Genomic DNA, 24,996 nt, shown 5'->3' with positions numbered 1-24,996 from the left:
TTTTCTCTTTAGTTAATGTTTACAACATGGTAAACTAGACAGTTCACCCTGTTCCTGAATCTTCATGTTATATGTTTAAAGGGCTAAACTGCACTCACACTATCAAATGCTATCTAGTATTAACCTTACTCTCTTGCATTCTTTATTACTTGCATGTATGTGATTTATTTGTCAAATAGATGTTTGAATTCTTTTCTTATAACAAACATCACCTGAAACAAATATTTCCAAATGATTGCTTGCACAGAAAACTGTGATAAGTTACATAAGCAGAAAAAAGGAAGGCATTAAATTTCGATGAAATGTATTTCTTTATAATACAATTTTTTTTTTTCTATTTTTATTTTTGAATCCAGACTAATGTCCATTTCAAATACATAGAAATGTTACAGAACTCTGTTATTTTTGGTATACATTCGATTTTTAGTACTTATAAAATAGCAATTGAGAAATAAGGAACTTGATAGCCTGATAAACTTTGGAAATCTTAAATTACTGTTGTTTATTGCTTGCTTCATTTTTTACAGTTTTAGCAGAACAAGATAGTGCTGCAGCTCAACAATATGTTCGTCAGGGATGTCCAACAGCACTCCGAGCTGATCTATGGGCCCTCATTCTGAATATTTCTAATCAGCCAGAGGTAAGGGACAAAGTAAGAGCAAAATGTGAAGGTGTGTGTGTGTGAAAACACATTTTTTCTGTTCTTGAAAAAGATAATGAAATATTCTACTGAGTTTTCGCACTAACTGATACACATTCCTTTCAGAAACCTCAGTGTTGTGGTAAAGACTTTTAGGCTCTTCTCTAAGTATATAAGCAAAATACTATGGAACAGACTAATTATTTGATCTACCTAGCTTCTGAACTTTTCCTTAATGGTGCTGACGTTCTTTCAGAGGAGACAAGAAAGAAGTCTTATAAAGATGAAATTCTCTGAAGTTTTATAAAAAGAAAACGCATGTGCCTTTTTCCTGGCTGTTAGAACCAGTCATAGTCTGCATATACATATCTTGTAAATGGCTTTATATTTGTGGATTGTTTTCATGCCTGTTTGCACAGCAGCATTTTTTCATATTACTTTGTGTTTTACTGAAGTCCTCAAGAATGAAATCTGTTGCAGTATTAGAAGACGATCAGTATATCTAGTATATTCATACCATAGGAAGTTAAATCCTTATGTAAGTCATTTCAGAATTGTGACTATTTTGATGCAATATTTTGATTTCAATTAAAATAACATGCAGAGATGTAAGTTTGGTCACAAATGTGGCAATTTTACTGTATTTCATGTCCTTTGAAGCTGTTGTCACTTTCTTACAACTCTGAGGCTGGTAAGTACAGAGTACATTGATAAGATATTATCCTTAAAAATAAACCTGAATCCTGTTTGTTGACAATTTACTTAGCAAGTATTTGTGCAAAAACAAGTCTTTATTAAAATTATTTGGCCTGGAATTGGAATTACTTAGCTTCTTCTTTTTTGAAAAACTCGAGCAGGCTTTTGTTTCTAGTAAATAAAGATTAAATCTTCTGTAGAAGAAGCTGTTGAAACAGTAACAGAATATTATAAATCTTAATCAAGATGCTTAACACAAGACTTTAGTTCTGTGAAATTATTAGATCAACTTGAAGTTTATAAGTCTTTAAGAGAGCAGGAGTATTATCATGTGAAATTAATGCTGTTGGTTAGACTGCATTTGTTTATATCCTGCTAAGTCCTATGTGCTCTCAGAGCATCTTTATCTTAATGTAGAAAGTGAAATAGTTGAATAATAATAATAATAATAAAAGTAAAATGTTTTGATGACTGAAAGTCAATAAAATAATAATAATAAAAAGAATATTTCACATTATGTTCATGTAAAGCATGAGCTCATATGGAAATAGATTTATCAAAATCTAGTTCCTGAAATTGATGTGTACAGCTCAACAGTCACTTTTCTTTTTAAAGGGGAACAAGCTGTATTTTCACATTCCCCTTCAGGAGATATTCTACAGGGTTCAGAGCCTTAAGAATGATCTTATTTAGCTATACGTAGGGAATTACTGTGAGACAGTGCTTTGTGGTGCAGCTGAGGTGATGTCAAGTGGCTGGAGAATGAGAAACCTCAGGAAAAAATGGTAAGTGAGGACGGATGAAATGATGTGGAACTGCAAGTTTGTCAACAGCTTCAAATTGTTGAAATTAGGAACTGGAAAAGAGAGAAAAAAAAAATCCCCCACATCCTTCCACATAGAACAGAAATGATTGTAAATGTAGAAAGATACACTATATTGGAGAATATCTACTAAAACACTGAGTTTACAAATGCTTGTATAGTATGCTAAGATGACATAGAAAAAGACTATTTCTGCATGATGTAGCATAGCGTTTGTTGTCCTGTGCTGTAAGTTACAATTGCTTTGTGGATTTTGAGTGTGAAACACATTAAAGGAATAGGCTTTCTGACAGAGAAACTTAGTAACTGCTTGTAGACTGGTGGGGTAGCACATGAGTTACTGTAGCTGTGTTATAAGCGGAATGCCCATAGTTGTCTTTATGCTTTGTTAGTGTTTCACAGAAGTATTGATGTAACTATTGCCAGAGTATTAACAACCTGAGACTTCTTCCATATACACCTTCATTTTTTTTGCAAAATATAGCAAAGCAGTTTTCAGATGCTTGGGGCTGTTTTTTCAGTCTGCTGTGTTTTTTTAGGCTTTATTGGTTTATCTAATACATTTTCCCCTTCTACCTCATATGTATTCTTTCTCTGCTAGAATTGAATTGTGTGGTTGCAAGGATTTCTTACTGTAATATTTTTGATCTGCAGTTTAGGATCTATTACATTTATAGATATGTGCATCTATAACTCAAAAGAATCATGATTTCCTTCTTTTAATCTAAAAGTTACAAGTGTTTGGTATGATAGGCATTGGGTGTGCTAGCATCAAATATTGTTATTTGGAAAAAAGTATTCAATAAAGCTCAGCCTCTGTATAAAGCCAGTGCACAGCCAACTAAGGGATAATACTGGCAATCTAGCAGTATAATTGGCAACTGTAAGTTCTGTGTAGTTATTTAGATGTTTTTAAAAACACTGCCTGGCAATGAATTGTTTATTAGTTTTCATTTGTATCTGTATGTTTTAGAGAAACTGTTTAAAAAGCATTTTTGAGGTTGAAAAGTCAAGCCTTCAAAAGCCTATCAACTACTATCACATAGTAGTCTGTACAGTCAGTCCAGTTTGCTGTGTGTGTGTGTGTGTGTGTGTGTGTATAAAATCATATGACCTTGTGACTGTGTGATTCAGGTTTTCCTGTGGGACATCTGTCTCATTCATTGCACCAAACAGATGGCATGCAGTTACTAAAAATCTGTTAAATACTCTTTTTCCCCCCTTTCTTTTGTTACCCTATTCATCCACTGCACTCACATTCAAACAGTGCTTAGAATTTTTTTTTTTCTTAAAATTATTTCATACCTTTATTATTATTTTTTTTTTTGTACACTTTTGAGTTAACAGGTTGGAAATCTTAATACTGAGAAGTCTAGCACAAAGAAATCAGTAACGCTTTACTTAATGCAGCTTTTACTGAGTGTAACTTTCTAGGTTTAAAAACATAACAAGCGAGTGGGGTGAGAAGTTTGTAATAGGGCATTATGTAGCAGCATGTAACATCAGTGCAGCTACTAGGCTAAGGATCAGAAGCCTTAGATTCCCACTCAAATCTCTTCTGTTCAAAAAGCTGAGAACCTAGTAACACTGTTGTCACTGTGACTGAGGATATATTTTACATTTCACAGGAGTCTACTGAAAAGGACTACAGCTTTGGATCATAATCCAAACAGTTCTTTGATTCATTATGAATAAACAAAACTGCATTGAAACTGGTAAACATGTGATATGAGCACTGTATTGCATCCATTATGAATCCTTTTTGTTCTTGTACAGAATTCAGTTCTTTGTACATCCAGTAAAGTCGTTCCTTGCATATCAAAACACTAAATCTGTTCTAAGTCTGAAAAAGCAGTACAATAATTAAATTTAATGTCAAGTTATTTTGACTGCTGAGATGAAAGGATCAGATATTTAAATGATTAGTTTTATTTGTGATTTAAAAAAATATTTTAATAATAGCAGGAAAATCTATGGACCCTGGTAAGCCAACATAAAATATAGTTTAGTAGTTTGCTAGTTATGAAGGGAAAAGGTTAGTGCAAAACACTGCTCTAGAGATAGCATTAACTGGTGCCTTGGAGCCACTGTTTAACCTCAACTAGGGGTATTTTTAGAAGAATTCTTGTTTTTGCATATAAATTGATAACCGTGTTCTCCATGTCTAGCAAAAGATAGCTCTTTGCCTTTACATCACTTTCTTCTCTGGAAGAAGCACTTCTGGAGAAATTAAAACAAGGAAATTGTAACAGAAAACATTAGATTATTGGAATCTCTTTCTCAGATTACAGTGAAGGGTGGTTGTTTCATCAAGTACCGTTCAGTCATGAGCTTCATTTTGCCACTGTAGTAGGAGAAGTTACATTGTAGGTTTCCGTCATTTGTAAGATGCTTCTGCGCCACTGCTGGTAGGGAAGACAAGTTGTTAATTTTCTCTTTAAAAGAAAAGATTGCCTTTGACTTTCTGCTTAATGAGACAGAATGTGGCTATTCTGAATATTTTCCATCCAAGTTTAGTAGTATTCTAAAACTTTTGTGTGTTAGTTATAAACCATTACCAATAATGAAGGGCAACTCCAAACTTTGTCATTAATTTGGGATGCATCCCACAGTAGAAAGTGTTGAGGAAAAATTCTCTGTTACAGAGTTTGGCTCAAATTGTCTCTCCGAGGCAAAATAGCTACAAAAACACTTTCAAAGGACATTTATTCTCAAGCGTAGAGCTTTGTGTCTTTCCAACTTCTTGCTTGTTTATCATCCTAGAATACCCAGAAATAGAAAATATATATTTTCATGGTTAAACAGGGACAGTTCTCACAAACACCTTTATAAAACATGTGCTCCAGCTAAAAACTGTTCATGAGCACATTCAGTAGTATCATTCATATTATCATTTTTTTTTCTTTCAGCATGTAGTGGATAAGTAGGCAGCTAATGTGCATTTTGAGGCAGTCTTTACTGATAACACATGAAAAATTGTCAGCTGTAATTTGGGTATTATGTTGTCTCTAAATACTCTGCAGTTCAAATGTTAATGTGATATAATTTAGCTAGTTATTATTCAGTGAAATAAATGGTGGCTATACCTTGTCTATGGTTGTTGGTTAGATTTTATTTTATTTAAACTTCTAGTCATGCTTTATAGAGTAATATTTTAAGATTCCTTAAAATTATAAAATGGAAAGCTGAGACCATTCCTTAAATTGCTACAACAAAGTCTGAAATAGATAGATAATTAGTTTTCAATTTAGAAATATTTTCAATCTTTTCTAAAAGAATTGAATGATTTGATTCTTCTGATTTACTTTCATATTTGAATGCCAGGTTTTGCTTTTATTCTTCTGATGTTATCTTGACATCCATCTGAGCTCTGTTTATGATTGAAATTGCCTCTAACCTTCACTTGCAGAGTCAGTTCAGGTGGATTTAGCATTCAGTTTGTTTCTGATGTCTGTTCTTTCTTTGATGCTGTGTTTATGTAAGGTTTCCTGGGAAACTGACAGATCCATCTGATATCGCTAAATTAACTCTTCTCAATGCATTCAATGAAAAATTTGTTTTTAATGTTTTCCTTCAGTAGCAAAACAAGCACCAAGGAAAAAAGCTCAGCCTTGTGCTGTACAAACAAGTTCTAAATGATGAAGTTGTTAATGTTCTCTGCTGCTGCTTCTGTTTTCTAAACAATACATCATTGTTTTGGCTTTCAGAGTTGTAGCAGAATTCAGTTTGTTCAAGTAAAATGCAGACATTTGGGACTGTATTTGACTTATGTTAAGTAACTGGAATGGGATTTTATTGTATTTTTTAAAACGTTTTCTGTGTTTTATGCCTGAGAACATTGTAAAGACTAAAAATAATGTAGACTTACAACAGTTATTTAATGCAACCTAATCTTTTTGGCTTGAAACTCTGATTAAATGTAAGCATAAATATACAGCATTTAAATATACAGCATTAGTTACATATACGTAGCAACTTAAAAGCTTGAATTGGCCTATGAGCATTAACTCATGAAGCTTCACAGATCATGAAACATAAACACTATTATCTCTGCCTCTGGGCAGGCAAGGCAAAGAGGTTAATAGATAAATCTGAAAAACAATGGGTGAAACATTTTTTATTTGGGAATTTTTAAGTAAAAATGTCACTCATTTGCTGTTGAGCTTTGAGGGCAGTAACTTCAGGTACTTTTCCTATTGACTTTACAGTTCTCTGAAGACGTAATCCATCTGATCTAAATGCACAATTCTAGGGTGATTTCATAATCTGCAAGATTAGATGCTACTGGAGCATGATTTGTATTATCTTAAGCTAGTTAGGTTGCAAGTGATAGTGACTAGAAAGACAACACAGAAGAGTGGCTCAAGACATGATATTTGTACCATATATGTATAAAATATCCTTGGAGATACGATTCTGAGCATGACCAAAACTTCCCCAGCAAGAAAGGAGAGTGCTGTTAATCAGAGTTCTCCAAGCTATGGTTTCCTGTTGGCCAGAAGCCTTTCAATTCTTGAAGAGGCTCAAGATGCGCTTTTCTGGGGGGTTCCCTGTGGACTGTCACCATGTGAAGTAACACTGTTCTTGTCAGAGAGGCTTCCTTTTTCTGACTGGTATTCTGAGCCACCTAACTCTTGCAATGTGTAAGCAGCCTGCGTGCCTTGAAACAAGCAATTTTTGCTTTATTGAATCTTACTCTAAACAACTGGCCCATAATTACATGGGAGCCTGATGACAATCAAGAAGAAGTTTATCGCAGCTTCTTATTTTGTGCTGTCTAGTACAGCTCTCTACTAAAGAACATGTAATTATTTGAAAATTATTGATGAAGAACTGCTGATTCTAGTTCAGTTCTATCTCTATCGTGAGTTCTTTGAGTGATTATTTGTAAATAAGTTAAACTTTTTGTGTCTCATTTTTTGGTTTGTAGAAAAGGAGATCATAATGCTTCTGTTTGACTGCAGACTATGCTACACAAACTGTCTTGCTGTTTCTTGCCTATATAGAGCAACAGAAGACTTCATTCTAATCTTGGAATGTTCTAATTGGACCTCATTCCAGTGTTGGAAATGAGCTTCAGAGTTCATCACCTTGCTGCCTTGAGTATCTGTAGTTTGGAATCTTTTTGGATGATTAGATTTTAAAGAGAAGTTGACACCTGCAGCAAACCACTCATCTTCTTCCCATTCTTTCTGAATATTTTCTTGAAGTCAAAACTCTTCTTACTATTTGGTTGTGCATATTTGAGAAATTGGCTATACGTTTCCTAACAGATTTGAATGCTGCCTCGGTTATAAACTTTGTGAAATATCAAGCACTTTAGTGCTTGTGGAATACTTTTAAGGCATCTTACTTGCATAACAGCAGAAACAGTTCATTCCACAATATGCTGAGTACTGGTTGTTGTTGTTTGTTTGTTTGTTTGTTTTTTGCAAGCTTCATCTGTCATAATATGTGCAGGTATTTGAGATAGGAGAAAGAAAAATAGAAAAACTTCATGTATTATTTTTTTCAACAATGCTGCACTTATATATACTAATGCTTTAAAATTCTGACATGAATATTAGTTATCTGTAGCATTTGAAAACTGTGCTACATTCAGACTGCTACTAGTTTATATTTAGTCAATATTTGTGTCACCCTTTCTAAAGAATTAGTGTACTATTTATACTTTTTTTTTCCATCCCCTCATTCCCTATGGTATCTACCAGTACTTAAGGAATAATGCATTTATCCTCATTTCAAATTAAGTGTAATTTATTTCAAATTAAGTACTGTATTAATTCTAATAACTTTCTAAGTGCGTGCTATTCACCACTTGCCAGTTTTTGATCAGTGCAAAGAGCAGTTGCAATGTTCCTTGGGGCCTTCTCTCTACTTTCTCTCATTCTCTCCTTCTATAATGCTGTCTTCAAATTTCACCTTACTTCTCTTTTTTTTTCCTTGAAATCCTTACTCCAGTCTTGCATCTTTTGCAAAGGAATCAGCAATATCATGTAAATCTAGTAATATACAGACATCTCTGTGGTGTCGGAAGAAACACACTGAAATTAAAAAAAGACATTGTAAAGACCTCGGGACTGATAATTTAGTTAATATGTTATTACAAATTCATCTAAAACAATTTGAAACAATAATATTCAATTCTTGGCATAATGGCAGAGATGTATTTATGAATTACATGAGGATAGTGCAAGATGTCACATCTCTTTCTTCCACTGCAAGCTCTTTCTAAGAAGAAAGGGATAAAATAAAAAACACAAAGAAATGTTCTTTTAATTTCTTGTTGTTTCCCCTGTATTCATCTTATGTATGCATTCAGGAAGTAATTCAAGTTTTAAAACAAATCTGAGTTATTTGCATTCTTCACAAGATTTTTGATATATTTAATTGTGATTTAATCTTTCAACATTTTAAAAATGTAGAGACTCAGATTAGTATAAAATATTTGCTGCATCTCAGTAACACTAGAAGATATGACATAACTCATTAATGGAGAGATGCTTGAAAATAGAGGTTAACAACTAAAGAAATATGGCAGTGATTTTAGCATAGAAACAGTTTTGACTGTTCAGTGACCCAAAAGTTGGAAGATGAGAATCTTTGGTTTGCATTAGTTCCTCCATTCTCATCCTATTAATTATGTAATAAATGAATAAACATAAAGGGGAGTTCACTTTATGAAGTCTCAAATACATGCCTCATCTCTGGAGCCTTTTAAGCAGCTATAGAGTGCTTCCTAAATTATGCAGTGAGACTTTGAGTTCAATACATGCTTTTAATTTTCCTTTGTATTATTATTATTAGAAATCATCTTTCGTACTTTAAACATAAATTACAATTTTGTCTCCGACTGATGATGATAATATTTTCAATTTTAGGATATCTTGTATTATGAGCAGCTCAAGTCAAATGTGATTCAGCATGACCTTTTAGTGGACAGCTTGATTTACAAAGTAAGTAATCCAGTAAGTGATTTATGTAGTCATCACAGCAGTATCTTGTTTGCAGGTTTTTTTTGTTTGTTTTCTTTCTTTTTTTTAACAAAGAAAATGTTGCATAGTTTTGTTTTAAGAAGCGTCAGAGTGATTACAGTGAATTATTGTAATCTCTCTCCTTGTTCCTGCAATGGCTCTTGTATAAGACATTTGTTTAAACTGTAGAAGAAACAGTCATAGAGAAAACAGTAACTTCATTTTGAGGAATAAATGATTTCTGAAGTAAAATAGCACTGGGGCCCAAATGATTCTGTTTCAAATTTCAATTCTAAATACTTCAATAATCCACTTAATATCTTGGTTTTGCATTTTACAGTACGGATTATATGCTTAACCATAAGCTTTTTCATTATTGTGTTTCCTACCACTGTGTTTAGTTCAGTCTTTCACCTTCAAACTGCTTCATTTTTTAATTTCAGGATGTAAAGCTAACGGCAAGCAATGATGACTACTATTTTGTATTTGAGGATTATTTATATCAGGTATGTAACTTCATTTTTCTATCAGAGAAGCTAGAGAGCACACTGCTGTGGCAGTATATAGCAGGACCCTCGACAGATGTGTGTTTGCTGCATTATGTGTATCTTCCCTTCAGAGTATCAGTGCTGCAAACAAACCTTGTACATTTGGACAGATTAAGCATGACTTGCTTCTAAAAACTCCTGAAGGACCCTCAATCATCCTTCCGATACCAAAAATACGAAGTCAGCTATATTCTTTCTTTTTCATGCTTGGTAACAGTAAAAATGATTAACAGAAGGTGTGGCACACAGAGATATCAAGAGTTGAGAATTTCCAGTTTAAAAACAAAAACATTGCTTTACAGCTCTTACTGTGACATACTGCAGTAAGCACAAAAGATATTTTATTGACCTATTTTTAAACTGAACACATTGGTTCTGCGTAAGGTAATAATATGTATGGTTACTTCTAAGCTTCCTCCCATACTAAAGCTGCTACTTGCAATAGGGAATAGAGCTAATTTATGCAGAATTATCTTCATTGCTGCCTGTCAGATACCCTTGAACAGAAGGAGATTACATTTATGAATTTCCTAATGTGTACTTGATTGCAGTGTCAACATAAATGTCATGCAGCAAACTTCACATTCCCTTGTATTTTCCAGTTTCATTAGTCACACTTGTTAGGCCAGACTTGCTTTTTTTTTTTAGAGCTATGTGAAACAGTTCTTCTTTGATGGTAGTATGTAAAACTGCCAATAATATGGAGAACTAACAAAAACAAAAACTATCCTTAATGTAGTTTATTCCATATGAATAAAAAAATGGGGGTTACTATTTAAACATGCTATTCAATCATGTCTACATATGATAAACATTAAAAATCACAACCTCAAAAAACTGTAGTTTATTTTACTTAAAATAGTTACAAAGGTAACATCTGCATCTGATTTTTTTTTTTAAATTAATTACAATTTTAAAAAATAACCCCACAGTGACATATCTTGGATTATCATATCCAATAGTTTATCAGACATTTCTGTACTTAATAAGGGGTTGTGTCATTATTCTTACAGCAGCATCATTTCTGTGAATGAGAAAAATAACGTACAAAGAGAGAAACTTGTACATCTGTGACTTTGTGTCAGATGTTCTTATTTTAATACTTGAATCTTACATCCCTCATAACTAGTATGTGCAGAGAGCCTCACCCAGAAGTTTCAGTGTAGTCAGTACTCGTGTTTGGGTTGGAGTCTGCTTCTTATAGAGTTACGTGGTCTTAAAGACTTGCAGATTCTGATGCTGGGCACTGTAATCCCCCTCTGTGGGTGAGAGAGGCTTCAAATAAGGTTACATTCTTTTCCCTATGAGAGGACAGAATTTATGTCCCTTCTAGATTAGTTCCTCTTTCTTTCACCTCAGTTAACATATACAGAGAATTACGTTTGCCTGTGTATTGTTATTGTCAGTTGTATTTTGGCAGCTGTGAAAATGACCGTGTATTGCACAAAAATAATATTTAGCTTAAACTGTTCAAGATAAAGAAATTATTTATTTTTTAAAAGATGTTTGTATCTGAGAAGTAATTTTGAGATTCATGAAAAGGAAATTTCTCAAATATACCTTGCTTCCAAAAAAAAAAAAAAAAAGAGTGGTCGTCAGAGGTCACAGTTTTGCGTGTTTCCTTTCGATAATGCTGATCTCTGGAAAATGTTTGCAATAATTTGTTGAAGGAAAACTCCATTTGTTTTACTCATAAGAAATTATGTAGTAAAACACCATATAAACAATTCCACATCTTACACCTTGGCTACAGTTTAAGGAAAAACTGTTGAAAGCTGCAAGAACAGCGGGTTTAGTTATTTAAGTCAGCAAATTGTAGGTTGCTTTACTTCTGCCCTCTTGTGTCCATTCTGGATAACACAATCTCTCATTGCATGAAAACAGGAACATTTTTTCAGTTGTGTATAGGATGAGATTCTTTATTGTTGTGGGTTTTTTTCTTCTAGGAATGCTTTTAATATTTAATTTTTTACTCAATTGCTATGAACAGTAAATTGTTTCTTTACGTAAGCAGTGAAAAATACAGATGTATTTTGTAAAATACAGTATGGATTTCAGAACTTAAGTATATGACATGAACATTCTCACTTGTTCTTTTGGAAAGTACTGAACAGTGCAAGCATTCTGCAAAGCTCATGGGAGTGATAGAGAATATGAGGATCAGTCCTCTGGAAATGCATGTATATTACAACATAAACTCTTCATTTGCATATGCTCTTACTTGGACTTCCCTAAGTCATAGTAACCAAATGGAAAAATGACCTATTAGACATCAGAGCAGCCAAGTGCATGCACTGCACTTTAATTACACAGCCACTTTAATGACTGTGATTAATGGGAAGGGGGGAACTAAGCAAAAACTGAAGAGAGTACTTTTGAAACATTCCAGAATGTTCCAACATGCTGATTATTCAGGTGTACATCAGTATGACATGACAGAAGGGAGTAAACTGCTTCGTAGAGGCAAAGAGGAAGATTGGAGGATGTGGGTGTTTTGCTGACAACAACTGAATGTGAAGATGATATCATAGCAAACTCCAGATGAGTCTAGAAGTTTTAATGAGACACTAAATGGAGCTGGTCAATAGCCTTCAACCATATTAGCGTTCTTCAGTAGCATCTTACAAGTGCTAATGAAAGTGGGTGCTTGAATCTCTATTTGGCATTTCTTTGTTGATTGTCGGCTGATTTTTTTTATGCTGTCTTCTACAGGTATTACTCTGTTTTTCACGAGATACTTCAGTATTGGAGCACTTTGCTTACAGCAGTGCTACTCCACCTAAATCATACATACAAGGTAATAGGAGTTGTTTTAAAAAAGAATACAGTATGTGAATTTCTTTTGTGTTCATTACACCTGTTAGACTGCATTTAAAAGAATATCAGTAAGGAACATCACGCATCCAGATGACATCTTCACAGGTTCTATTACTGCAGTTTAGAAACTTATTGCATTACACCCAGATTGCAGTGATGTAATTTTATGGTAGTTTTCTGTGTGTAATTATTCAATGCTTTTCCAAAATAAATTAAAACCCCATCTATGACAGTATAGTAGAATTGTGACATCTGTCATCAGCTGGGATAGAAATTTATATATACATCATTGTCCTCAGCAACTTCAACAGATTTACTAACTGGGAGAGGGGGTAGAGTGTTATCTTCCCAAAGCAGTGCATTTGGAAGGTATTTGTAGACAGGAACAGAACACGTTGCTGAAGAACATTAGGCTCTGTTACATAGGATGGAAGAGTACAGCTCTACCAAGCAGGCTTACATAGATTTTTTTCATTGCACTGTGTATTCCAGAGTTTTACCCTGCCTTTGGATTTATTTCTCTCTGAATCTGAATTTTTTTTTTTTTTTTTTTTTGGTAACTTAATAGTCTTAAATTTATCACTTCAGTCCACTTGCCCTCTCAGCCAGCTTCTGCCGTGCTTCTGAGCTCTACTGTGTTGCTTCTTAGATCAGCACCTCCTTTGGCTTTACCCAGAGGTTCACTATTTTGTCTTTTTCCTTGAACCCTTCAACCATCCAATGCCTTTTTTTTTTTTTTTTTTTTAATATATATATTTCATTTAGATTTACCTTCTCCATTACCATTTTCTTCCTTGGTCCCTAGTTCTGGTATATGTAACCTAGTGGATACCAAGTACTTTTTTTTAGCATAAACTCTGCACACTTTGTTTTCCATGTGCTGCTACGTGTGTCACTAGAGCCAATGATTATTTTGTGATTATTTTTTTCTTCCTTTCTTATTGCTTTGTAGGTCTTTTTTTCTCTCTCTTTGAATGAATTAAGCAGCTTACTTTACCTACTGCCAGAAACTAGCAAGGGGCTCACCTGAGAGCAGAACAGCAGTGGGGTCTGGGTCTCATTTCAAGCATAGAGCCATGGCAGCCCAGAAACACTACTATTCTATTTATTCCAAAGCAGATCTGAAGAATGAAGTTGCTGAAATCTAAGTCTTTGCTGAGCATGTGCAGCATAAATCTGCAACGCTTGTAGGTCCTATTTTTGGCTAATTTTCCAAGAGAAATGTTTCATGCTAAAAATAATCACCTTCCAATTTACACTCCCAGTTACAGGCAAGCAAACAATTGAAAGGAAAAGTAAAATTACTTGGTATTTTAATGAAACAATTGATTTTTGTAATTGGAAAATACTGGATTTTGTTTTCATGGTTAGGGGGCAAGAGCTTCACAGATTCATTTTGAATTTAATTCTGTCAATTTGTTCTATAGGAAAATATTTAAGTCCAAATTAATTTGAACCTGGCAAAAGTTCCTGTGCCGTTCTTCTGTGTAGAAAGAACAAAATGCAAAGAGATCTGCAGGACCTGTGAATATCCTATACATTTTCACATAAATTGTAATAGTTGAATTTCTCATTTTAAAACAGAGAAATAAAGAAAAGTTTTTAAGTAATTGTAAAATGCTTAAAAACCTTTTTTATAGTGCTAAATAAATTGTGAAAATTTTTATAGCAGATTTACAATACTGTTGACTAATGTGAGATGTTCATTTTGCAGGGAAGAGAAAACTGGCATGTTTAATCTGTATAGTCAACGTTTGTCTTAATTACTCTTTTGTATCCAATAGATCACTTTTTTTTTGTTTTGATTTATCACAGCTGTACCATGCATCTTCCTCTCTGTTGAACACTTAATGAAGTCCTAAATATGTGGTGTTTTATCTGTCTGTTTTTATCTGGTGTTCTTCTGCCTTTTTAAGTGACTTTCCTGTCCCTAAATCAGCTTGACAGACTTTTCCCTCTAACTTAACTGTCTTCAGGGACTGCAGCAAGCACCTTTAGAGCTCTGTAATATTACACCCCAATCAAAATTCTTGTTCTTTTTTTTCGGTTGTTTATCATCCTGCCTTGTTGGTGCTGCTTTTTTGTTTTACATTTGAGAGTGTGTTCGTCCTATTGCATTGCTTACATGCTTTTGGACAATGTCAAATGATCAGTAACACTTGTAGTTATAATTTTTATAATTGTCACTTAAATCTGTTTTTTCACTTACATCTATACACCTTTTAACAATTGCATTGCATTTTAATTGTTGTTTGATGATTCACAGGAAAACTTGGAATAGAAGAGTATGCTGTTTTCTATCCACCAAATGGTAAGAATGATACTATTGCCTCCTCTAGCGGTAGATTGGAAAGGTACAGGATATGTTTTTCCTCAAATACATGTTAACCTCTTTTTCTGTTTCAAAGTTATTATGCCAAATTCATTAATTTAAAGGATTAAGTTGGACTGAAGCTAATGCAGAAGCACAGTTAGCCTGTTGTTAATAGTGACATGAAGTTTGTCACTACTACAGGGAAAGAGGGAAAGCAACTTCTGGTGCGGCAGCTTGTACTCCAGTGACAGAGGATCATCCACGTAGAGGATCTGAAAGATACATCCTGATCCCCAGCTTTTCAATGCTCTGTACACCATGTTTGAAAGTCCCTTTTCCTTTCAAAATTAGCGTTCATTTTAGAAATTCAGATCTAACAAATCAACTTTAAATCAATATCATTGCAGTTGTTACATCAGTTGTTAATATTTTTTTCTTCAGCTTTTATTTTGATCATTTCAGTTCTGATCTGTTGAAACCTCACCCTATTTTTGTGCCACATTTAAAACTCAAGCTCACTGCTATTGCTTTCAAGGTCTCACATCACCAATCTTATATCCTTATCTCTGACCTTACCTTCTGTGCCTTCTCTGTCCCAGTGATGTCAGTGATAGCATGTTTGTTTGCTCCCCTTTCTTCCATTTTTGCCTCCACATTTCTTTGCAGCTTTATAGCCATGAAGGTCCTTATGACCTCTTGTCAAAACAGTTCCCTCTCATTGGTCCTGTGGAAAATTAATGAATGGGAGCTGAGATCAGTTGCAAAGGAGGAGAGAACTGTCATACAGCTGCCAACTCCTCTAAATGTTTTGTCTGAGTACTATATAAGTAACTATAAGTTACTGGAAGTCTTGGCCTTTTTTTTTTTTTTTTTTTTTTTCCAGCTCCCTCCTTGTCACTGCGTGACATTTACTGGTTGTCATTTAACTGAAATTAGGTTCTGATTTCATCAGAGCTTATCCTTAGTAACTTCATGGAAACAGCTTTACATGGCTTTCTAGGAACTATAGCATGTGTTACGGTGCACTGTTGGTGGTAGTGAAGTAAATAATCTAATTTATCTAATATCTAAGTATTATTACCTAATACTTAGATACAAGCTAGAGATCTAAGACTGTGGGTGCTATAACAAAGCTATATCTTGTCCCTGTAGTGGGCAGAATACAATTTAGAAACAGAGGGAAGATACCTGGATAAAAATACATTTCTAGCATGGATAAAAAAACAATTTAGAAGAAGAATAGTAAAAGAAATCTTTGTTTTCTAGGTGTCATCCCATTTCATGGCTTTTCTATGTATGGTAAGTGTGATACTTAACAGTCAGGGATTTCTTTTTATTGTATCGTAGTTTAAGGCTGTATGTACTTTTCTGTAAGTAAATTGCTCTCTATATTCTATTTTTGTGTATACAAAAGCTGTTGTATGTGATTCTTCCAAGCTGCTTCTGCTTCCTCACATTATGATTTTATATCATATGCTGTTTGAGAGCTAATCACTGAGCTGTTAGCCTCCAAGTCAAAAGTAGATTTTAATGTATATGACTAGAGGGACAAAGTTCATTTGCAGAGTTCTCTTATGCTTCGTGTCTTCTAGGTAGACCAGTTTATCTGTCAGTCTTAAAAACATGAATTATGTGAAAGGCCTGCTGCTGTATTTGTCTTCGAATAGGAGTTAAAGGACTGTTAAGTGATAGGTTGGTTGCTGTTGCCCTGCACAGAGGACAGCTTGATTATCAACAAGATTTCCAGGAAGACAGCAGAAAAATCCCCCAGTTCTCAGATGTAACAAGGCATCAAGACATGTTATATAGCAGAGGTACTGCAGAGAGGTGCTCAGACACCATGAGAGTATGTGTTACGGGTTTCCAGAGCTGGTGTGGTGGTGGTGATGGTGTTGGTCTGTTTGTTTTTGTTTTTTTTTTTTTTTGGGGGGGGGGTTTGGGGGGGGGGGTGCGGTGCAGGATGTTGTAACAGTGGTATTTGGGCTAGCAGAGAAGACTATCCAGACTATCCTTAAAATGCCATATTTAGCTACTATATGGGAACTGCTGAATCATGGCCTGAACCTCTGATTGATCATCTGAGGCAAGCAATGCGTCAGCCACCGGAGCACAGCTGAAGGCAATTCACCTGTGCTGCCAGAAGGAGTGGAGCCTGGCTGCACCTCTCCTAGACCCATTTAAGAGCTGACTACCAGTGGGGAAGGATCTCTTCTGGAGATCCCTCCTCTGGAGTTTTACAGTGAGCCCAAGATGTGGGTAGGCATTCTATCTATTCTCTTTTTTGTTATTATAATCTGCTTTACCAAACTCTTTTTTTTTTTTTTCATAATTATAACATGTTTATATTCATTGATTATACAGCTACTAATAAAATTTAATGATCCCACTCCTTTGACTATCATAGATAAAAGGCAATTTAAGTATGAAATGGAAATTTGGACCTGAATGGGGAATGTCTTCTGAAGTAAGAAGCAGCTTGGTTATACACTCCTCTTTAAGTGTTCACTAGGAGGCTTTCAATTTCTTCCATGAGAAACTGTTTTTCAAAATGTTTGGATTTGACTCTACCCTTTAGAACAGTGTTATGAAACTGGGTGCGAGCCTCTTCCCTCCCTGCTTTCCCCTTTTACTTGGAAAGGGCACAAAATAGACAGGCTGTGAGAATGAGAGAGATTAAAAAGGCAGGCAGAGAAACATTATAGCATGAATCCAAGCTGTGCATGCAGCAGCTGAGACCAAGCAGCTGCTCTAGGTGGAGCTACCTGGGACCTGATGTAAATGTCGTATACATTTGCATGTTTGCACACATACTGTCATACAGTGCCACCTGTCAGGCACTGTTCTCATTATCCTCCTGGCCTTTATGTACAAAAGCACTTTGCCAACTCTTTCACCTCAGTCTTCAATCCTTACACATACACACTAGTAAGACCCTCTGCTTTTCTCAACCCAAAGTAAATATTTCTTTGAACATCTCACTTTGCCTTAGTGCTGCTGCCTTTCATACACAAGCACCGTTATTTTTTAGTAAGCCATCTTCTCTAATTTATATACGTAAGAGAATGTATTCACACAATGCAGGTTGTAAGTAGTTTAGATTCTTGAAATATTAAAAACTGTATGCTAGAATGTATTGTATTCCCTTGCTGAACTTCATACTTTAAATGGTAGATTATTTTAACAATCTTTGAATAGTTTATAGAAACTATAAAGCATAAGTTTTTAAAAGAAACTTTTCATAAGAAACTAAAGCATAAGTTTTGTAAATTGTGCTGATATGTATTATATGGTTTTCACCATACTTCATGCCTCTAACCATTGAATTCTTTTCACAGTTTACAGCGTTGTGTCAATTATAATTCTTTTATCCTTTCAGTTGCTCCACTTTGTTTTCTGTATCATGAACCTGCCAAATTGTATCAGATATTCCGTGAGATGTATGTGCGTTTTTTCTTCAGACTCCATTCCATCTCTTCTCATCCCTCTGTAAGTTCATTAGGAATTAAAATCCAATCACTTAATATTTTCTTTGCTATAGAACAATATTATACAGTGGCATAATTTTTCTCTGTGACTAAATATATCCTTATAATGTAATAAAATATTTCAGGCAAGCTTGGGAAAGGCGTTTGATATCTTTTTCTGTCTCAATTTCAGTCTTTGCTACAGAACATAATGCACTTTATGAAATCATGTACTTTCCTTATTAGGCTTCTTAATTCAAGCTGTTATGTAAATACATATTCTGTCCTGTTTTCATTGATGACATGCAATTGCTAACTTAAGTGCTTTCTAGCATAGATGAGCTATTGGGTAGTCAAATATACACAGATATCTTTTCAGCGAAGTGATGTTAATGTCTCTTTCTTTAACTCAATCATCTTTGAATGAAAGCATATGCTTTTTGTCATTATTAGATACTGGAGAGACAATTTAAATAACTTTGCATTCACAGCCAGCTGTCTTAACTGTAAGACAATTGTAGAAGTTTTTGCTAATCTCCTATTTTTTAAGAGTAGAACATAGTAGATGCTTTTCTCTTTTTCCCCTCACAAAAGGCTGAATAGTTCTTTTTTGAAGCATTTCCTGGTTAAAAGAAAATCCTTTCCTTATATTTAATATACTGTTTTGAGGCTGGCCATCGTGCCTTCAGTCATTAATAGTGGGGAAACTGGTTGGACAAGTATCTATTACCTTTCGTGGTAATTTCTTAAAGAAACTTTAAAATGCGTATTTTTTTTAACTGTCCCCATTGCTGTTATCTATTTCTCACATCCTCCTTTTTTTAATATGAAAGTGGAAATATTTCAAGTAGGACATTCAAAGTAAATTCTGGCATGCAGCTGAGAGCTGAAAGGAGCTATCAGAACGTACAACATTGCTAATATATATATAAAATTTTAGCTTTAGTGACTGAAGACATCAGGTAAGCAGGGCATGAAGCAACTCTAAACTGTATATTGTATCGTTAATAGTGTTTTATTTCTTGAATTAAAAACTCATGCATACTTATGTGCCCGTACTGTTTTTTCAGATTTGACAGCATGAGTGTTAGTATTCAGGATGTGATCTTGTTTCACTAGGGCATTGTGTCATTGTGTTTGCTGTTTGAGACTCTTCTACAAACTCATCTGCCTCAGCTCTTTTATCACCTTCGAGAAATTGGGGCTCAGCCGTAAGTATATCTTTACTAACTTGATATAAATGTTATGGATTAATTGTCATTAAGATGCTGCTTGTTCTGTTGCGTTTTAACTTAAAAACCATGAAAAGTTATTCCAAACTGCAGGCATGGATGTGCCAATTTTCCTTGAAAGTAATTTGGAGTCCTTTGTCTAACATCGTGTATGTACATTGGGCATTTCGTTCAGTATGTTCTATGAAAAAGAAAGGGTAATTGCTCTTTGTGTTTATATAAGAAATAAGTGTTATTAGGTTAAGTTTTAATAATTCACATCAGATCTGATCGAACTAAAGGAAGAGTAGAATATTTTTATTTTTATTTACATTGTGATATGCTCATTAGAGCAGAAACTATTGCAGGAAGAGAAGAGAGCAGGTGGTTGTCATTCTCTGTAGTATACTCATGGCACCAAGTGCAATGGAATGTGAAAATCTTACTGTTACAATCAATATTCATAATAGTAGCAGAAACTGATGAAACGTTTGGAGTAATAAAAGCTGAGGATCATTCTAATTTAATTGTTTGGTCAGAATATTTCGGTGATAGAGAATTTGTCTAATCATGGGAGAGAGAAAAATCTAACTGCTACTGTTTATTGCTTGTTTGCAGGCTACGAATTTCATTTAAATGGATGGTACGAGCATTTTCTGGTTATTTAGCTACAGATCAGCTCCTGCTCCTGTGGGACAGAATCCTGGGGTACAACTCCCTAGAAATTCTTGCTGGTAAGGGAATTAGTTCTACAAAGTTTGGTAAGTCCATGTAGATGTCACAAAATAGACTGAGCTAACATGTATTTGCCTTACAAGAGAACTTACAAGAGAACTGCAAGTCAAAGAGAATACCTTTTAGAAATGGTATAAATACCACACCTCTAACAAAAACATGAAGTGATTTTTTAAAATGTATTTCTTTTTTATAATTGTTTTCTGTGGTAGCAGTCCAAAAGTAGTGCTCTGAACAGAGCATAAGATGTTCTACCTTCAGTGGCAGCATTTGATGCGGCAATGATTAAGATTTGAATTCATCACCTTTCACAAAATACAGCATTAATCTTATGGGGAGTATGTCTTCAGTACTTAGCACAACTGAGAGTTGTCCTGATTTGCTGTAATTCTTTTTTAAAACCTTGTATTTTATGAGACTTTGACAGTTCTCTACTTTTTATAAAGGAAACTCTGTCCTAAGATTTGTGCAAGGTAGAGGCTTCCAAAGAAGTTATACGTATCTTCAGTTGGATCACAATTTAAATACAAGGAATGTGAACAGAAGGGTAGTTTTAGTTCCATTTGTAAGAGACAGCTATGTAGATATGTATACCTATATAAGAGATTTCAAAATGAATTAACATTTTTTCGAGTTATATAGTGCTCACAATTAGAACTGTAGTCATTTTCTAAGCCAATAATTTGGATTTACGTAATGAAATAATTGTAAATCACCTTGTTTCCTTGCAGTTAAAAGGGATTCATCTTAAACACAAGCATTTTTACTCATACTTTTCTGAAAGGATGTTTGTTGTCCTGTCAGTTTTAGTGAATAGCCAAAGAAACTCAGACACTGACATTCACAGTATATTATTATTCAAAATCAAACTAATTCTTCTGGGGAGAGAAAACTGATATTTTAGATCAAGATTAATAGATTAATCCTAACCACTAATCAATAGGTCATCAACGTAAATATTGGTTTGTTGGCTTTTCTTTTCCTTCCAGTCCTGGCAGCTGCTGTATTTGCTTTCCGAGCAGTGAACCTGATGGAGGTGACATCATTGGCTGCAGCTGAAGTAAGGATAAGTTTCACTTTGAGGAGATTGAAATAGTTTCTGATGCTTTGCCAGCCACAGTAACCTAAGCCTCACATGGCACGTGGTACATAGTGCAAATGTTTCTGCCTAAATTCTTATCTTAGATAAAAACTAGATAAATTTTGAACATGCAGTACATAATACTACTTCTCTGGAGTAAATGGAAGTAGAAGTAGATTTGTTACAGAAATGTGAAGTTATCAAACTTTGTTGTTTAATTAGCGCTTTTTTCTATTTTATTCTCAAAATATGTTAATAGGATATATTGTTTTTAAAACTACTGTGGAGACTTGTACTTTTTTCTCAGTATATTTTACTGTAGCTGCTTTGTGCTTTTTAATATTACAAAGATTTAACAAAACTAATTTTGTTAATATTGAATCTGAAAATTCATTGCAAGTAGTATCATTGTACAGATAGGAAATGGAAAAAAAAACAAAACCTCAAGATGAAGTTTATTATTGTTTATCTGTGCTAATTTGTTAAAAATAGATTTTTTTTCCCAAAAATCTTGTAATACATATTTTTTTAACTTTGAGAGATTGTGATTGTTTCGTTTTGTTTTATTTAAACATACTTCTTTAGAAGACATTGACTCCTTGAGCCATTACATTGGACTTGCCTCACAAGTACTAGCCAAGCCACAGGATGAGGATTCTTAATTCCCAATTATTTTTAGAAGCAAGTTGAAATGTTAGACCGCTTGATGCCCTATATACTTCAAGTAAGAGTAAAGGCTAAAATAAAGTTACTTCGTTTTATATATGTAAGCATATACTTCTTCTTTCAAGTGTTAAGATGAAAAATAAGGCAAGAGAAGTTTTTGGCATACTGAAGTAAACAAGTGTAATTTGTTTCTAGTCAGATCTGAAACTAACTATTGTTATGAGTCAATATTGAATCTTTTTCTGACTTCGTTAGCTGCTTTAAAGAAATGTGATTCAAATGCCAAGTTTAACAAGCCTTTTGGGTTTTTTCCTAGGCTGTTCTTGCTGACCTTTCAACCCTGAAGGTTATGCCACTTCTTCAAATCTTCTTGTTTGCTACTGTTACCTGATCTGCTTCAACAATACTCTACTGCATTTCCAGCCTCTCATGAGAAGCTAATGATCATCTATGCAATGTCTGCATAAAACCAAAATTAAACTGTATGTACAATATTCATTTAGAAATCTTAATGGAATTTTCTAGCTGAAAACAATAACTTCACACAGAAGTGTGTGTAGTGCATGCTGCTGACTTTCACTGCAACAACGGTTATTACTTGTACATTAAGAATGACAACTTGTGCAAACAAATGATTATGAATCAGTGTCTAAAATGCATGTAATATATAATAAATAATGTAATTCTTCACTTGAGTGTTGTAATGCTAATGTCAGAATTATAAAAGTTCTCTTATAATCTTAAACTTTTTAGAGCTCACAGCTTACAGTATGTCAGATCTGGTACCATAAATTGAGAAAATGAAGATACTTTCATTTCTCTCTCAGGCGTCTTCTAAACTCCTTCCCAGAGTCTCATCAAAGGCCCCATGTTGTAAAATATGTTCCCCTGTAGAAGGCTTGAGCATAGCTTCCTTCTGAACTTGTTGAAGCCAGTCCATGCATGAGCCAAAATATTCCCCTGAGGATGATGCCAGGAGTTCTTTCACAGTACCCCACTCCCTTTTTAGGAGGGCAGCGTTATGCCTTTGCCAGTTTTCCAGCCTTGGTGATTCAACAGCTCAGGCTGCAGCTCAGAATCCAAACTCATATCAATGTGTGATGGATTTTCACTACACTGTCAGGCTGGCTTGTTGTCTGTTAGCAAGTATACCATTTTTGAAGTCTCTTCCAATTTTTTTCCGTTGTCTCGTTTAATACCAAAGTGGAAATGACTAATGTGATTTGATTAAACATATCTTAATCTGTGGAAAAGATCAAAGTCAAAAGGACATAAGGGGTTATGTAGCCACTGAGTTTGCCATGGCACTTCTATCTTCATCTAAGTTACGTAAGATGCGTTACTTTCAGAGTGACCTATTGATTTCCATGGAAATGACAACAGACATAAGGAGCACAATAACATTATTTGATAGAGCGAATTTTTGGCTACAAAGCACTTTTTTCTACATAGTTGCCACCATTAGCTATGCATTTTCACCAGCAATGAATAAGGGCCTGCATGCCATGCTCATAAAAACCTGCACCAATGGAGGTGACCTGCTGTCACCGCTGCTGAAATGTACCACCAACACCTCCCTGTATTTTCATCTGCTGTTCTCCATAAACGTTCAGCAAGTGTCAATGAATGTCAGTGGGTGCCATTTTTTCCACGGGGAGGAATTCAGTGACACACTGGTGGAATTCAATGACACACTTCATGTGCACTTCTGTGTAGAATGCCATTTTGTCAGACTGCCCCTCTACTGCCATCTGTTGCATGGCAATGAAATGTAACAGATTATATGTGGTAAGATTCAACTTCTGCTGCCGTATGACCAACACCTGCCTCTGATATCATGGGCTGACAGCATAAAATAGGAGGCATTATTTTCAGAGCAGCCCATGTACATATATGTATTTGTCATTTGTGATATGTACTGAATGTGTGACAGTGAAATACAAATCCTTGTAATTTGTTCAGCAGTTACCTGAAAAGTGGTCTTAGCCATAGTCTCACCTTAGTTTGAGCTTTATGTCTGTGGTTCTAATTATGTCTACCTGTATAATACAGGAAGAAACCGACTTAACCTCTATAGATTGCTAGTATATTTATAAGGCTAACTTTTATTAAAGTAAAGCTTTGGATTCAGCACAATCAATTCTTATTAAGAACGAAACTATTTAATAGGCTTGACATTGAACAAGACTGTTTTTAACAATTTTCTTCTGGATGACAAAATAAATATTTTCATTAATATGTGACAGAAGCGGTTTTAACATTTTTACCAGAGGCTTTTCTAGACACTTCGTTTTAAAAAAGAGGACACACATGACAACTCTTGTCTTAACAGACATTATTACCCTATTTTACATATGGGGAATGGAGGCATAGAAAGATTAAGAGATTTGCTGAAGATTACAGAGTAAATTCCTAGGAGATGAGTAGTCTCTCCTGAATTCCTGTTTATATTTCAGGAAGCTCAGCTTGTGTATTAAATGCAGGACCTTATTTCAGGACAGCATATCATGCACACCTACCTCTAAAAATTGAGCATTTTGCAGTTTTTGAAATCGGTGAGGCTTGGTACCAACTTAGGAGTCATAATGTTACAAAGCATTCACAAGAACTGTGGCTTCATAAGGTCTTTACAAGGTTGCCGTCGCTTCAGGGGAATTAGAAGTGTTTACTAAATAGCAAATGAGATCCCATGAAAGCCTGGTGACCTTCTGTTCTTTCCCATTGCTCAAGTGTATGGTGCAGAATCTGGCCATTATTCTAATCCATCCCTTGTTGGGCTTTTATTCTCAGTCTTTTTTTCTTTTTTTTTCTTCCCATTTTCAATAGTTTTGAAGGGAGGATAACTAGGAAAAGATAGAGACTACGGGATTATTGTTCAAACAAGGAATTCTGTGAATCTTAGAATGTGGTCTGTTTTCTTGTGAGCTGGCGTCTCATTATTCATTCTGACAGTCTCACTTCTCCCTTCTGTCCCCTCTACGTTCCCCGCTAGCATTCTTGCTCTTCCTTCTGTTCTTTACCTTTGTT

The 24,996-nt window shown here is 34.7% G+C and overlaps 1 protein-coding gene across 2 annotated transcripts in view; it reads left to right on the top strand.

Annotated features, from left to right (window-relative positions):
* TBC1D19 (TBC1 domain family member 19) overlaps window positions 1–22,664 on the top strand; it is a 45,995-nt gene extending 23,331 nt beyond the window's left edge. For both annotated transcript variants that reach the window (XM_042871993.1, XM_042871994.1), the window contains exons 11-21: window positions 528–640; window positions 9,041–9,115; window positions 9,577–9,639; window positions 12,394–12,478; window positions 14,765–14,809; window positions 16,079–16,111; window positions 18,189–18,298; window positions 19,396–19,487; window positions 20,106–20,221; window positions 21,212–21,282; window positions 22,286–22,664. In XM_042871993.1, the coding sequence (XP_042727927.1) occupies window positions 528–640; window positions 9,041–9,115; window positions 9,577–9,639; window positions 12,394–12,478; window positions 14,765–14,809; window positions 16,079–16,111; window positions 18,189–18,298; window positions 19,396–19,487; window positions 20,106–20,221; window positions 21,212–21,282; window positions 22,286–22,360 (878 nt within the window). In that variant the 3' untranslated portion in view covers window positions 22,361–22,664. The remainder of the gene's footprint in view (window positions 1–527; window positions 641–9,040; window positions 9,116–9,576; window positions 9,640–12,393; window positions 12,479–14,764; window positions 14,810–16,078; window positions 16,112–18,188; window positions 18,299–19,395; window positions 19,488–20,105; window positions 20,222–21,211; window positions 21,283–22,285) is intronic.
* Window positions 22,665–24,996: the final 2,332 nt, after the last annotated feature.

This window comes from Lagopus leucura, unplaced genomic scaffold, assembly GCF_019238085.1.
Source record: "Lagopus leucura isolate 7727_CA_CO unplaced genomic scaffold, USGS_WTPT01 Super-Scaffold_100004, whole genome shotgun sequence".
Classification (NCBI taxonomy): Eukaryota; Metazoa; Chordata; class Aves; order Galliformes; family Phasianidae; genus Lagopus; species Lagopus leucura.
Note: the sequence above shows the minus strand (reverse complement) of the source record. Positions and strands in the feature narration are given on the sequence as shown.